Raw genomic sequence first — 16,502 nt, forward strand, 5'->3', positions numbered from 1 at the left:
TGAGTGCAAACAGTGTAATAATATTTTAATACGCTTTGAAATATAAGTGTTCTAATTCGCACATAAGTTTAATTAATGTTTATTGATTTGATGACATCAATTTCACACAACAACAACCGCCGCTTGTCGGCGAAGTTAGTGCCAAATTTAGCGGATAGATAGTGTCACGTGCTCAGCGCAACGAATCCCCACGGCCGTTAATTTCGGTTTTCTAGACGGTAGCTCCTCAATTATCCTCACGAGGCTGAGTGGACCCCGTTCCAGACGTTCCAGACCCACTACTTCTCAGAAAATCTGGTAGCGCCGGGAATCGAACCCGAGACCTCTGGATCTGTAGCCAGGAACTCTGACCAATTAAATAAATTCAATGAGTAGAATAAATTTTCATCATTTGCATACACGAAGGCAGATTAAGATGGATAGATGCAAACAGAATGTAATAAAAATGTTCGCAAAATTTCTTCCGTATTTCGTTTCAATTGACTGTACAACTACGGTGCTATTATTGAGAAGTATGCAGTGAGAATCCAGTTCTCGTGCGTCTACATAGCCACGTGTACATTTGTACCTGGCTTATATGAATGCAATACCCATGTTTAAGAAGTTACGTAGAGCACTATTATCATATTCGAAATCAAGATTAGTCTAATATGTGAATTATTTATTGTACAAATTACAGACTATCTCTAAGCATGATGGCCATGGCTTTGTTACAGGTTCTAGTCAATTTGTATAGCGTTTCTGAACGACGAGAGACAATTTATTTGGTGATACTTTTGTGATATGCTGACAAAGAGTGACATTATTTGTGAAAATGAGGAGGGGAAAATATTCTGTCTGTAGTTTGTCACGTTCTTAACTTGGCGTCGGATAATCCTCTGCATAAAAAGTACAGACACGCATTTTAGATTCATGCGTATTCAGCCGAGAATTCGAAGAAGGCAACCTGTGAAGACGGTGCAGAACCAAATTACGGACATGTGAAAGGACGAACACGTAATTTGGTCTAGAAAAGCATGGAGACAAGCGCGAAGGTCTCTACACAATATTCGCCAAATTTAGGTATCCACCAAACCAACAAACAGAGGAGTCCGAAAGGGAATTGCGGCAGAACAACCGGTCCTTTAGTCGTACTCTAGGTTTGATTCAAATTGCTCCATATAAGACATGGAATTTAAACCCTCTTTCATTCCGTTTGGTTACAACCAAATTTCATATCTTCACTTCGCTTTTCTTTTCACGACCATGCTTACAATGCAATGATATCTTACGAAAGACTTCAATACGACTCATCCCGTAATGTAGTAAATTAAGCAAGTAAAGCTATCCCTGTAACAGGCCATGGAGGCCCATAGGGTTGTGAGATGTTGAGGTTCCCACATTATCTAGACAGTCGGCTCATAGGTGGCGGTAAGGTTGTCATCCTTACGTACCGGCCGCCATTTAACCCCAGCGTAGTGGGTGAGGTGCTACGCTACGAGCCGGAAGGTCGCGGGTTCAAATCCCGATGAGGTCATTGGATTTTTTTCAGTTGACCTAATCCTTCCAGCCGCCCTGGAGTTTACTCAGCCTCCAACAGAAATGAGTACCAGGAATTAATTAAATACTTTTCTTGGGGAGTAAAGCGCGGCCGGTGCGTAAGGCTGACAACCTTACCGCCATCTTTGAGCCGATTGTCTTGATAATGTGGGACCCTCGACGTCTCACAACCCTATGGGCCTTCATGGCCTGTTACAGGGATAGCTTTACTTCACTTTACTTTACTTACTCATTTCTGTTAGAGGCTGAGTCGACCCCAGGGCCATGGTGCGGTTAGAAGGATTAGGTCAATTGAAAAAAAATCCAATGACCTCATCGGGACTTGAATCCGCAACCTACGCTTCTAGCTTCTACCTCAACGAACTACGCTACCGCGTGCCCTCAATGTAGTAAATACATTTCTTTAATTATTATCATATCGTCGCCAACAAAAGGTCTGTGAACACTTTTATTGATAAATGGTAAGAGAAATCTATTCAGTAATTTGTCACTTTACGCGCCGGCTTGTGTTTTAGTAGGGAGCCGGGATAACGTAGTGGGTATAGCGACTGGCTAGGAGCTAGATGAACGGGAGGGGTCGGAGTTCGAGTTCCGGTAAGGTCTAGAATTTTCTCTTCTCCATGTCGTCTAGACCGGCTCGGGAGTCCACCCAACCTCCTCTCTAGTGAGTACCGGGTGTTCCTTCCCGGGAGTAAAGCGGACGGGGCGTTAAGCTGACCACTTACCTCCAGCTAGTGCCGAGGTCAAGACAATGTAGATCTATACATCCACTCCCCTTACGCCTTTTCATGGCGTAGTGCTTAATTAGTTACGCACAGGGACAATTTTACCGTTACCTAGTATTTTGCTTAACTATATCACGATTCTGTGGTTACGTGACAGTTCTAGGATTATTCGATACTAGATGGCAGCAAGATAACTATTTTTGTGGGAACATTATCTATGTAGTTGTTCCACAGTTCTAATAGATGGTGCTGTTGAAGCAGTTGTCAATGTTGTGTTTGTGGTGAAATTAAAGTTCGTGAGACATTAATTAACTCATTTTTTTATAAATGAAGTTATTCTTTGCTCGTTGGAACTGTGTTTGCATGATCGATGTGTATACTAAGCGGATTACAGAAATAATGTAATCTCACAAACTCTTTAATTGAGCGTTATAAAATGCACCATTAATTAGTGGAATATGCAAGAGGAATGAATCTGCAGACAGAATTTGAATTCGTGTTAAAAGCAGGATACGGTACGTGCTGTTTTCCAAGCCTACATTCTGATGTCGTGTCAGAATATTAAGTATTATGGATGAAATATCAGTGTCTGTTAATATGATATTTTAAGGTTAAGAACATCAATTTTAATGTAACTTGGTAAAGGTGGAGAAGGGTGATATGCTGGCAGATGACCATAACATTTTGAATAGCTGCGAGAATTACTTCTCTCATTATGGAATTTACGTACGGTTGGTAACGTTAGGCAGATGGAAATGTATGCAGTGAAGACATTATTACCTGAGCTTAGTCCATCTGAGATTTAAATTGTTATGGTGAAATTGTGAAGGTATAAATAGCCAGGTAATGATCAAATTCTGGCAGAAGGGGTTCAGGCAGAAGGTAAAATATTATGATCAGAGACCTTAAACTCATTATGAATTGCCTGAGCACTGGGAGGGGTTTAATATTGTACTTTTTTAGAAGAAGAGCATTGAAACTAACTCTAGTAATTATTAAGGCATATTGTTATTAGCTTCATATAAAATTTTATCCAATATCCTTCTCTGAAGTTTAAGTCAATATGTAGACGAAATTACTGAGGATCTTCAGTGTTGTTCGGATTAGATTTTTTTTTGCATTTGTCAGATTCTGGAGAGAAATGTGAGTGCAATGAGATAGTACATGAGCTATTTAGAAACTTCAAAGAAAACCTATGATTCAGTTAGGAGGGAAGTATTGCACAATAATATAATGGAGTTTGGTAGATAAGCAGACTTTAGTGACTGCAAATATTTGTGGTTTTTATAGTTTGAATCTTAGTGTATTGTTTATCAAAATCTTTTATTGAATCATGCTTCAGTCAAACGCTGCCATGGTGCTTCAGGTGTTCCCTGATGTTTCATTGTAGCATGTGATAGCTCACTATGTGTTATCACTGTCAGTAACACATTAACATATACATGCAGTTTACATAGTGAGGTTCTGTGTGTAGATTCTCAGTTGCACAGTATCAAATTGTATTTTAATTGTATGGATTTCCACAGGGAGGGAAGAACTACACTGTTTTATTTATTAATGTAATTTTACTTGTTGATGAACTTATTCTTGCTTATGGTTAGCAGATATGAACATCCCAATTATTGAAAAATAAGTGAAACACCAAAATAACTTTGAAACCAGAATACTGCATATTGTAGTCCAGAGTGTTCTACAGTGAAACATCTTTACTTTTTTGAGAACTAGTTCAGTTAATTGTAGAAGTGTGTGAGGATGAGTCCCATGGGATTGTGTCATCAAATTGGCCTGTTGTACCACTCCCTGGTGGACTGAGAAGGCAAGGAAGCTGAAGTGCTCAAAGAAAATCCAGAGCCTGTGCCACTTTATGCATCAGGGCTCTACTCTGACAAGCCGAGTAACTCCACCTGAGCTGTGGCATTTCCTTTTGTAGAACTAACTGAACTAGAAGCAGAATTCTTCATGATCAGCTCTGTAAAAATTTCCCTGTCCCAAGCCAGGATAGTCCTGCCCTCATTGTCACCTACAGTTTATTTAAGATCCATTTTAATATTATCATCCCTTGTGCACCTCTGTCTTCCAACTTGTCTCCTTATTCCCCTTGATTTGATCACACTTATAATATACAGTGAACTGTGTGGATTATGTAGTTTTCTCCAGTCTTCTGTCTCTTCCTCCCTGTTAGGTTGAGCTGTCCATTTTTAAACACAATCTGGGGTAGAGTATGATGTATTCTGGGATGTGATGACGTGTAATCTGATAAAAATTTACTGATAATTCAGAGGAATATACTAGGTCCATTTTCAGGGCCAAAAGTTGGGCTTAGCAAGGATGTGTCAAGTGAGGAGCAAGTATTTAGACATATTTTAAAGCAAGGAAATAATTTAGACGTAAGTGAGATGAAATAATGGGGTCATGGGGTGTTAATTTATGTGACCTTAAATTTTATAATTTATACAGTTCATCTAGTATTATTACGATGGTAAAATTAAGGTTAGGGTGCCTTGGAAAAAATGGTTCAGATAGGAAAGGAAATGAGGAGCCAGGGTAGTGTAGTTGGTATAGTGACTGGCTATGGGCTGGATGACAGAGAGGGTGGAGTTCGAGTCTCAGTAGCGTCAAGAATTTTCTCTTCTCCACGTTGTCCAGACGAGCTCTGGGGTCCACTGAACCTCTTATCCAATTGGTACTGGGGGCTCTTTCCCCGGGGGTAAAGCGGCCAGGGTGTAAAGCTGACCACTCACCTCCAGCTAGTGCCAAGGTCAAGAAAATGTGGATCTATACATTCACTCCCCCATACGCCTTCATGCTGTAGTGCTTTATTCGTTGAGCACAGGGACATCTTCGTCTTTTTTTGCCTTTTAGAAAAGGAACAGTGGAGCAACTAGCTTCAGAAGGACTTTTCTCCGTGGAATTAGTTTGTTGCTTAATGTCTGTCTTACATGTACTCCTTCTCACCAGTTAATTAGAGCAGTACTGCATGTTCTGGTAATGGAAGACAAGATGTGATATATTTTTGAAACTTTTAAGGGAGAATGTTATCGAATGAAGTTATCATATAAATGCTTACTTTGGGTAATCATTCTGTGTGTTTCAAATTGCTGTTCCACGGGATAATTGCATTTTTTATTATCTCTTGTTGTGTGTAGGTGATCAGAGGTGTTGACGCTACAAAGTAAAAACCATGACCGGAAAGAAAAATGGCGACAATCCCAGCAAACCAAGTGCTCCATATTCTACAGGAACTATACCAAAACATGGCAACAGGCCACGTGGAGTTGATTTTGAAGGTGAGTGATCTGAATTTACATTTGTTTCAGTAGTTTACCTTGATTCCATCTCATCAATTTCAGACAGGAAATGTGGAAATGTGAATTTTGGCAGTTAGCAGGGTCAGAGTGCATGAGACAGTTCAGGGATGCCACGGCTAAAACTGACTTCATGAAACTAGATAAGTTTGGTTCAGTTTTCAGTGGAAGTTACTTTATATTTTACCAGTTTATCACAATACAATTTAAGATTATGACTCTTACATAATAGTTCAGTTGTATAGCATACACTTCACAGATTTACTTATTTATTTTAATTTGTCATTTAATAACCAAATTTTTCAATTCAGTTTCTTCATGTAGTTGTTTGGGACATGTTAATTTTAATGTAACTTAATATTTTGAACTTAGAAACTACTTTATAATTTAGAATTGCAGACCATGCAAGGAACATGTCCATATGGTCCATGTGTCACAAGTTTCAGAATTTCAAATTTATTTAATCATTGGAGAATACGTACCACTTGCCACTGATTGGAAGTTTTGAATGGAGCAACTACATCATAGTTATTCTGGCGTAGCCCTCATCTGTGGGCACCTTTAACCAAATTGTATAGATGGTAATGATGGAGCTTGGTCTCTGACATTAAGGGAGGAACATAGACTGAGGGTGTTTGAGAACAGGGTGTTGAGGAGAATATTTTGACCCAAGAGAAATGAAGTGACGGGAGGTTGGAGAAAACTGCATAATGAGGAGCTTCATAACTTTTACTCTTCTCCAAGCATAATTAGAATGATCAAGTCAAGGAGGATGAGATGGGCAGGGCATGTGGAACGCATTGGAGAGAAGAGAAATGCTTGTAGGGATTTGGTAAGGAAGCCAGAAGGAAAGAGACCACTAGGAAGACCAAGGCATAGGTGGGTGATATGGATCTCAAGAGAGATAGGGTGAAGTGGTATGGACTGGTTTTATCTGGCTTAGGATGGGGACTGGCGGGCTCCTGTGAAGACGGTAATGAACCTTTGGGTTCCATAAAATGTTGGTAAATTCTTGAGTGGCTGAGATATGTGCCGCTTCCAAGAAGGACTCAGCTTCATGTGTGAGGGTCATGAAATGAAGGTTGAGCTGGACAGGGTGTGGGGCTGATGAGAGCTACATACAGGGTTTCAGTTAGAAAACTTGGATTAAATTGGAAAATGTGGTAACACACAGGTTTAACAAAGGGTGAGGAATTTCTTGGCTGGTTGGGCAACCATAAGCTTTTCAACAATGATTCTGCTTCATGAAGTTAATTAACACAGTACATGCTTACAATATGTCATGTATATCTTTAAGAGGAGGTTGAACTCGGGTAATGCTTGCTACCATTCAGTCCAGAACCTTTTGTCTTCTCGTCTGCTGTCCAAAAACGTAGAACTGAGAATATACAAAACTATAATTTTGCCTGTGGTTCTGTATGGGTGTGAAACTTGGACTCTGACACTAAGGGAGGAACACAGACTGAGGGTGTTTGAGAACAGGGTGCTGAGGAGAATATTTGGACCGAAGAGAAATGAAGTGACAGGAGGTTGGAGAAAACTGCGTAACGAGGAGCTTCATAACTTGTACTCTTCTCCAAGTATAATTAGAATGATCGAGTCAAGGAGGATGAGGCCACTTACGCACGTCATGGCTGTACGGCCCTGAAAGAATCCTGGTGCCTGTCTTCACTTTTTCCATCCGGCATCTATCTTCAGGCACCATAACACATATTGTTTTAGAAGGCGAGTTTGTGAGCCTCATGTTCAACCCATATCCTGAATGACCAAAGGCTTCATTCCTTCCTTCGAACTCTCTAGCAAGGGTGACCCTACCACTTGTAACGTAACTCTCCGAGTGAGCCGTGCATGCAAACCTCCCCTCAGCCTTACGGTAGCAGTCCACTGAGACGAATTTTTTTTTGGGGTGGGGGTGGGGGATTAGCTGAGTATTTTTTTTAAGGTAGAGTTTGCACTCACACATTAGTGTGCCCTATATTTCCCGTTTCACCATACGCAGAAGAGGATATTTATTTTGAACATTTAGATGCCTCAGTAACGTCTTCCGCTTTTACCTATGCCAGTGAGTGAGAAATGCGTGCGGGAAGATAGGGATGGATGTGTTTGTTTAATCTTCGGCCTGTGGGCTGCGTGAGAGCGGGAGACCTCGCGCTTTCAGTACTGCAAGGAGCGCAGTCGGTGACTCATCTGTTCCCAGAGATTTAGCAACCGGTTTTAAGTGGCGAGCAACTAGCATGCCAAACCGGCGAAGATACAGTGCCTACTGCAGTGCAGTTTCGTCGCCCTGCCGGGGGAGCAATAAGGGTAAAAATATATTGAGAAATAATTTGTCACCCTTTCTCATTTCGGTGATAAGAGCAGAAACTGAGTTCTGACTTTTGCCACCTGCCGTTTTTTAGGTTAATTAAACAGGTACTCTATCAAAGGTATAGAGCAAAGAGTTCCTGGCAGAATTCTGTATCCCTGTTACAGAAATTTCCCATTCCACAAATCTTGTGTTGTTAAGGGTATGTCGAGATAACATCAGTTCATCAATAAAACGTAGTTTTCTTCATGGGGATAGCGTTTTGGGCATGCTCATACGAGCATGATTGAATCCTGTTCGTGTCAAAACTTTGTAATGTCTCCTGCTGTATTGTTATAGTATCCACCCCCATGATCATCATCATAATCATCATCTTTTTAGAAAGTACAGTGTCCGTCTTGGATACATATATACGTAGTACGTACACAGTTTGCAGGGATGATTATTAATCTGTCTAGGTACGTAGGCCGACATAATTTTATGTCCCAAGTTCCATTGATGTAGTGTTTCTCGCCCTTAAACTGAAGAGTAAAGTACATTTTCACTCTACGGCCATGTTCTTATTACATTATTTAAAAGGGTTCTCTAATAAAAGTTTCAGATATTTAAAAATAATCGTTATGAGGGAACGGATTTGTAGGTAAGAAACATTTTGTTTGAATCTGTGTGGGCTCACGAAAGTCGCCGTAATGTTCAAGTTACTAAGACAATTGCTTGTAGCATAGCGCTGCATATGGCTTAGTATCACATGTTACTGGATCTACTGTCTCAAGTGCAAAACGTCTTACTAAAAGTCGCTCATTTTAAAAGTTTTTCACTACATGTTCCACCAATATGGTCATCATCAGGTGTTTAACGTTATAGTTGAGGAAACTGCTGTGCTTCTGTTATCGTGGTTTCGGTTAATAACTTTTAATGTATGGTCCCCTCTACGCGCATGTGTATTCCAAGTGCTGTGTTATGTGTCTCGGAAATTCTTGAGTAGCGGCAGATTTGGCTTCTCAAGAAGGGCTCAGCTCCATGAGTAAGTAAGTAAGACTTACTTAACTCAAAATTGCGTCGTTCGTTAACATTAGAATCGGCGCATGCGTTTCTAGACGCTGTATTAAAATGCGTATTGTACTTTGATGGTAAGTGAAATAAGTTTTAAAACGCTCATTTCGCCGAATCCGTAGAGCTTTTGTTTAGAGTGTAATGTTTCAGATTTAAATCAGCGGCAGCCTTTGATTGTATGCGCTGTAAGAAGATACACAAGTCAGACGTGTTATTTTCTTGAGTGATTTATTGTCAGCTCTCTGGGAACGTTCTCTTGCTTCATGTGGCTCTCGTGATTCCGTAACGGGACGTTGGGCGTCATAGTTCCCATTGTGTTTGTGCTTCGGCGTTCCGAAACTTAGGCTGTTGGGATTTGTGGAAATGATGAGGCTGTTCTATTTGTTGAAGTTATAAACGTCATTGCAGAATCTGGAGCACATGATCTATCTAGAAAACAATTTCTCTGCACGCACGATATTGTTTCCGTGTAAATAAAATCCAGTCGAAACTACTTAACCCCAGTAACATGAAACATTCTGGAAAGACAGCAACTTTTGTAGTTCCAAGGAACTAGGTTGTGTAGGAGAACGTGCTCGCCGAGCGGAACTGTTATGTAAACGTGCACTATGGATATTTTCCGACAAAAGGTGGGAACTGCCATACCAGCTCGAACACACCTCCCACTGCCGTTTATTTCTGCCATATTCTATTCCTGTTCGTAACTACTACCAGCATTGGCTGCTAACATACATAATGACAGAATAATTGCAAAACTTGGCCCTTTATATATGATTAAAATAATATTTTAAGAACTTCGAAATACTGTTGCGTAGATTGCTTTTGCATATAATTTTTGGCAGATTGACTGACCACTGGTCGATTGAAAAACAAGCCCAAGAAATGTTCTTGTAAAACTTCAAAGAGTCAACTGCGGAGAAGATTCATATTATCTGGGTTACGACACCGTCTTGTAGTCTGGTAGAGGGGTACCGACATTGCGGGTGAATCCTGAAGATGGAAGTAGTGGCGGCACCGAAACCTTGGTGCTCACTGCTAGACTAATACACGGTCATATCCCAGCAGTATGTTCGTGGGTTTTTTTTTTCTGAGCAATTGTGGCGAATATGAATGCACGGATAGTTTTCGGTTGTGTGCATCTGTGCTGGGACACAATTCCCCACCCCAAAGAGAGAAACAGTATGGATACACTATTTATATATGAACCCTCGTTTTCGGCGAACAAATGGCTAAGGAGTTTCTCCATTAAATTGTTTACTTATAGACAAGATTGCCAGTCACGGTGGCCGCGCGTTCTAAGGCATGAACTGTCTTCGCTAACTCGAAAGCTGGGATCGTGGGTTCTAATTCTACTCTAAGGATGGATGTCTGTGTGCGTTTATTCTGTTTGTGTTGTCCTGTGTGTTGGTAGCGGCCTTGCGACCGGCTGATCACTCCTCCAAGGAGTCCTACCGTCTGTGTAAAATATTACGAAACTGAAGAAGAGGCCAGGGCCCAACAAAGGGCTGTAGAGAACAAGGAGCCCCCAGTCTGGATGTGATAATCAGATTCACATGGTCTACGTCACATGCTTTGTGGAAATGTTACCGCAGTTACATAACTTAAAGTCTGAAGCATGATATCCACTTGAAAACTGGAAACTGCAGACACTAATAGCCAGTCAGCCAACGTCTGCATTTCCTTCACTGAATAAAGGATAGCCGCCGAATGTTACGGTCCAGTGGTTGCCGCTCCAGTTTTGCATTCAGGAGGACCGGGTTCAAACCCAAATCCGGAGACGGGTTATCCTTACTGAGGATTTTGGTTATTTGTATCAGTCCTTTCATGCAAATGGTGGAATATTGTCTTAAATTAGGCTACCTGCGCTACATGTCGCAATTTTGCAATTGATTATTCAGTAATTATCCTGTCACTGGACGCTGTTGCAAGCTCCCATATATCAAGCAAGAATAATACTACAATTGTACTGAGCCAGCTAAGAAGCTCCATCCCTGTAAGAAACCCGAAGTGTACACTCGTCAGTTCAGTCTAGTTCTTATATTCACGTTGTATTGATATAGGAACCGTTTTAATATTATTCTTCCATGTACATACAAAGGAGCCGGGATAGCTCAGTCGGTATATCGACTGGCTATGGGCTGGACGACAGAGGGTCGGAGTTCGAGTCCCGATAAAGTCAAGAATTTTCTCTTCTCCGCGTCGTCCACACCGGCTCTGGGGCCCACCCAGCCTCCTATCAAATGGGTACGGGGGGGAAAGCGGCCAGGGCGTGGAGCTGACCACTCGTGTCCAACTAGTGCTCAGGTCAAGAAACTATGGCTCTATGCATCCACTCCCCCATACGCTTTCATAGTATGGTGCTGAATTAGTTAAGCACAGGGACAGCTTTACCTTAGCGTGTACAAACAAGTGTCAAATGTTGCCTCTTCCCTTGAGGCTTCCCAACCAAATTTCTGCACGAATTTCTTTTTGTGTGCTACATGGCATACCCATCCTACCTTCCTTGTTTGACGACCCTAATAATGAGAGGTGACGAATACATCCAGTTATTCTCCATACCCCTTTGCTGTCAGGCATCGTGAGTGTTGTTTTCTCAGGTCGCGTTTCGCTTTCATACAGAAGCAACGGTAGCGTGGTAAGTGCGGATGGGCAGTTGCAAGAAGTGGTCTCCACAACCATAGGCAAGGTTTTGGTTAATTAAATTAAGTGGGTATAGGGTCATTCCATATGAAATCATCCAGATAGGTCGCTCGACCATTTAAAAAAAATATGTTTTGTACATTTATTTATACATGTTTTCATACTTCAAAAATATTAAAAAAAATTAATCCGCTCGATTCTCCCGGTACAGCCGTTTTTATAATGCGAAAAAAACGCGTTTTCGGCTGAAATGGAGGTTTGCGTTATCTTTTATATCTCGATAGAGATATAGAGACTGCTAGAGACTGCAAAAAATGAAAATTATGCAGGCAAAAATACCTTCATTTGCTGACCCGTCTGTAAAAGGTAACTTCAGGCTTAATTAATTAAGCAACAAACCATGGAGGCGTATAGTGGAATGGAGGTATAGTTCCACCATTCTTATCCTCGGCACCAGTTGGAGGTGAGTGGTTGTGTTCATGCCCCTTCCAGTTTACCCCCATGGGGCAACCGCAGGCACACGATGTGTAGGAGGCTGGGTGGGCCCAAGAGTCAGTGTGGACTTTATGCTGAGGGGAAAATTCTTCTGACCTTGCCAAGAATCGAACCTCGATTTCTGGGTCGCCCAGCCTGTAACCCAGTTGCTATACCGACTGAGCGCGCACACACTCCCCTGCTCTTCTGCACTTTCAAGAAATATGCAGAGGAAAGTTCTACACTGAATACCAGCTGCCCCGGACAGTGATATGTGCTGTTCGCGTGTTGAAGGCTGCCAGTATTTCGAATGTCAATAGCGAATCCATCTTCACATGTATTAAGAAAAATAAATGTGCACATAGTATTGCGAAAATTGTAGAAACAAATAGGCCTAATTGTTTACAAGATTAATCTCGTTTATGTTTATATTCACGGAAATAATTCTGCCTTTCAGTACGGCATGTCTTTGGTCTCGTTTATTTAAAATAACGCAGTATCACAAGGTTCCTTCCTGCGCAGTTCAAGGTTTGTTTAAACGGGCAGCTTCCGCTTAAAGATCGCGTCCAATGTAATATTGATGCTCCATTGACTATAATGCTGTATCAGACTCAAAGGATGTGTTCGTACGCCATTTTGACTCGCTGGGATTCTGAAATCAGATTATAGTTTCTAATAAGAAAGCTACCTGCCATGGAATTATGAATGGACGAACGCACGTAGGCACACACTCATTTGTACACAGTTCAGGATAAAGTTGTAAGCACTACGCCAAGAAGACGCATGCGGGAGTGGAGTTATAACCCAAACATTCTCGACCACGTTACTGATTTGAGATGAGGGGTCAGCTTCATGCTCCTGCCGCTTTACCGCCAGGGTAAGAACCCTGGTACCCATTGGATATGAGTCTTTTATGGGCCCCAGAGCTCGTCTGGGCGCTGTGGAGAAGAGAAAAATGTTTCCCCTGATGGTAATGCAACCGCTGCGTCCCAGCCTGTAGCCCGTCGCTGTACCGACTGAGCTATCCGTGCTCTTCATATGCAGGGAGGATTTTCTTTTTGCGTGCACTTAGTCAGCTTTTGTTGTGAAGTCGGGCTGACCCATTATGTGTAAGTTGGCTTTACAATGGCACTATGCAGAAACCTCATTCTGGATTAGATTGCGTTAATGTGGTTTAAAACGGAAAGGGACTGCCACACAATCAGAAGTATTCATATAGTGTTGACAGTTTTCCGTGACTATTAAGTTGCAGGTTCAGTGGATTTTAAAGATTCGTCTTCTAGATTTTGTATTATGTGCATAGTCGTCAGAAAAACGGCGATATCGCATTGAAATAAGCTTCTACCGCCTCTTTGCTGAATAATATTTACCTACTGACCTTTTCTTATCCCTCATCCCTATAATTGAACCGTCATTAAAAATTTAAGAAAAGGTCGCTTAGCCGGGTTTTTATCTGATATGAATTTTGCTCCGAAAGCGTAACGAACGCGAATCCGCCAAGTAGTTTCACTATACAAGTACTGAGTTTGGGGGCATCGCCCATCGTCCAGTTGGTGACTGGGCTGAAGTTAAAACCTGCTCAGCTGGGCCCAATCGATACAACTGCTCCCTATATCCGGACAGCAGAACCAACACAACAAAGGATATAAAAACCAAACAACGTAAACCATCAGCGGGAGTTAAGACAAACATTAAAGAAACCAACTCACATAGTTTCACTCTACAGCAAACCCTCACTAATCCCTTTCGGAATATGAATCCTGCGCCTCACAGTTGAGTACGTACTATAAAACACACGGCATTTAGGGAGGCAGATGAGCCTTGACGTTGCTTCAGACCTGCACTGTTACGTCAAACAACAAATGCAACTTCGGAGTCATCTATCTATGAATACTGGTATTGATTTTGTATAGTTTATAAACAAAATCTATACAGTGATATTTTTTGTTTTCATCAGCACTACTTATGTAATTAAATTTTCCATTTATTTGTGATCTTACTTTATCTTTTAGAGCTGCCTTTTGCTTCACTAATCCGGATGACTCCTACTCTTCAATTAATCCAGATTAGCGAGTGTCGATTTAGTTGGGATTACTAGAGGACATATAGGACCAGATTGGACTATGTAGACGCAAAGAGAGATGAAGGGAATAGCGTGGCCTTAGAATCATACAGCGCTAGGAATTAGATGAAGAACAAGAATTACGCTAGAAATAAGATATTGACGTCGGTACAGGCGTTGAGACGCCTTGTCCATGAAGGCAAGAGGAAGAGATGTGTTAAATCATTGCTGCTCTCTTGGCTGGCACGTGTTAAAATGGTTCCTGTGGCCTTCGAAGCAGCTGTGTCCTGGAGAAAGATTAACACAATTTTTCATGCGAAATCTGTATATTTGCCTTTGTTGTCAGCGGATATTCATGTTCGTGCGTAAGTGGGAACAGAGCACAGAACTGAATGGACGCTTGCAAACTGGCAGCAGTGGCTGCTGGTAGTCCTCTACCACGGAGTTCAAGATGTCTTCTGTTGACGCCGACAGCTTTGTCGTTGCTTGTATGTTTAATGACGTCTCGTCTTTATATGCATTTGTGTCTCTTACGTTTCCATCGGTCTTAACGACGGTTTCTCATAAGTCGAAAGTTCGTAGTAAAATATATCCATGGAGTTTATGAAACATTGGTACCCGCCTACCAGACTAGGCGGTGGCATAACCCTGAAAACAGCAAATTAAATGTATTTTTGAGAACTGGGTAATATGAACATTCGTTTCATTTGATGGCTTAAATACAACTTTAGATGTACACCGATAACCGGCCAAATTTAATGTACTTTTCGAGTTGTGCCTTGAGGGACTGGTCAAATCCAGGAAATGCCTGTCAGGATCCTCGCCATCCTGGCTGAAATTCGAAACCAGACAGGAGCATACCGCGTCAGCCATTATGCTCGGTTCCTCACGTTAGGAGCGTTAGGAATACATTGCTGCAGTGAACGTATTTTACTCGGCAGTTTGCAGCCATGCTAATCACAGCGGCCTTGCTGTTTACATAAAGATGTGTATTATTACCACTGTAATACTAGAGTCCACGGTTCAATTCCGGACCGGAAACGGAGATATAGCTAGGTTAAGGTTTGAAGTTTTCACAGCGGTGAGATTCATATTGTGCCGTTGTCTGTTATGTGAGTACTAACGTTTCGGAGGAACATGCCGTGACTGCATCCACGTTCCATCTGGCGTCTTCACCCAGAATACCACAACAACGTGTATATTCGTTATGTTGTCAGGGTGCCTTTGTTCCAACCAAGGAGTCATACCAAATGTATAATTAATTAAATGAAATAGAAACGTACACGCATTGATGACAGTAATTCTATAAGAAGAATGACAGAATTGGAAAGCGAGAAGAAAGGAAAGATGGAAGGGAGGAATAAAGGAAAGACACGAACAGAGAGTCTGTACAGCTTGAAAGGAGCAATTTCAACGCCTTGACAAATAATCAGCACCACTAAACTCGATCCAATAAAAGCTGGTCACGCTGTAGCCAGTTGTTATGAAGCGTTCGTCTTCTGGGATGCAACTCTTCGTTTTCTTGGAATTAGGAGTGTCAGCACCAGAGTGGCCGCGCGGTCTAAGGCATGAACCGTCTCTGTCCTCTCGAACTCTAGGATCGTTGGTTCAGATCCAACTTAAGGCATGGATGTCTGTATTTATTCTGTGTTTGTGTTAGGTAGAGGCTTTGCGACGGACCGATCCCCCGTCTAGGGAGTCCTAGCGACTCGCTTAGATTAAGAAACTGAAGTGAAACGAAGCGTTTCACGGTGCCCTATGCTACAAGTGGGAGCAACAGATGAAGAAGAAGAGGAGGAGGAGGAGGAGGTAACGCTTAAGGCACGGTACGGATACGGACATGGAACGATTCCTCACAAGACTGGACTGACCGTCATCTCTTTAGTGTCTCCCTTATGCGTACAGCTCGGACCGTCTTCATCGTTCTTGTAATGTGACAATTAGAACATGCATTACCAGATTCTACCACAGGGCATGGTGGCACCTTCCAAACGAAGGAAAAAAAAAATGGAAATAACTGGAATTATGAAAAGGTTGTTTTGTTTTATTGTAAAACTGATAAATAAATTGACATCAGAATTTCTGGGGTTTTGGACTTTATGCATCGTCCGGTATTCTGGAAACTAGAAAACAACGTTCCGGAAACTAGATCTGTTTCCGTCCTCAGGTGAGGAGGACAGAGACGCGAACTCTGTTGGGTACTTTACAAAGAGCTAACCTCGATCACTGGATTGAGATTAGTTCTTCTCTGAATCCAGTGATTGAGGTTAGCTCTTTGTAAAGGACCCAGCAGAGTAGGTGTCTAAATGTCCTCACCTGAGGACAGAAACAGATCCAGTTTCCGAAACGTTGTTTTCTAGTTTCTAGAATACCGAACGATGCACAAAGTCCAAAACCCC

The 16,502-nt window shown here is 41.8% G+C and overlaps 1 protein-coding gene across 1 annotated transcript in view; it reads left to right on the top strand.

Moving 5' to 3' along the window:
• Positions 1-2,534: 2,534 nt before the first annotated feature.
• Positions 2,535-16,502, top strand: part of LOC111863474 (protein SSUH2 homolog) — a 46,201-nt gene continuing 32,233 nt past the window's right edge. The window contains exons 1-2 of the mRNA XM_023849823.2: positions 2,535-2,779; positions 5,411-5,551. Coding sequence (XP_023705591.1) covers positions 5,446-5,551 — 106 coding nt within the window. The 5' untranslated portion in view covers positions 2,535-2,779; positions 5,411-5,445. The remainder of the gene's footprint in view (positions 2,780-5,410; positions 5,552-16,502) is intronic.

This window comes from Cryptotermes secundus, unplaced genomic scaffold (assembly GCF_002891405.2).
Source record: "Cryptotermes secundus unplaced genomic scaffold, Csec_1.0 scaffold2860, whole genome shotgun sequence".
NCBI lineage: Eukaryota > Metazoa > Arthropoda > Insecta > Blattodea > Kalotermitidae > Cryptotermes > Cryptotermes secundus.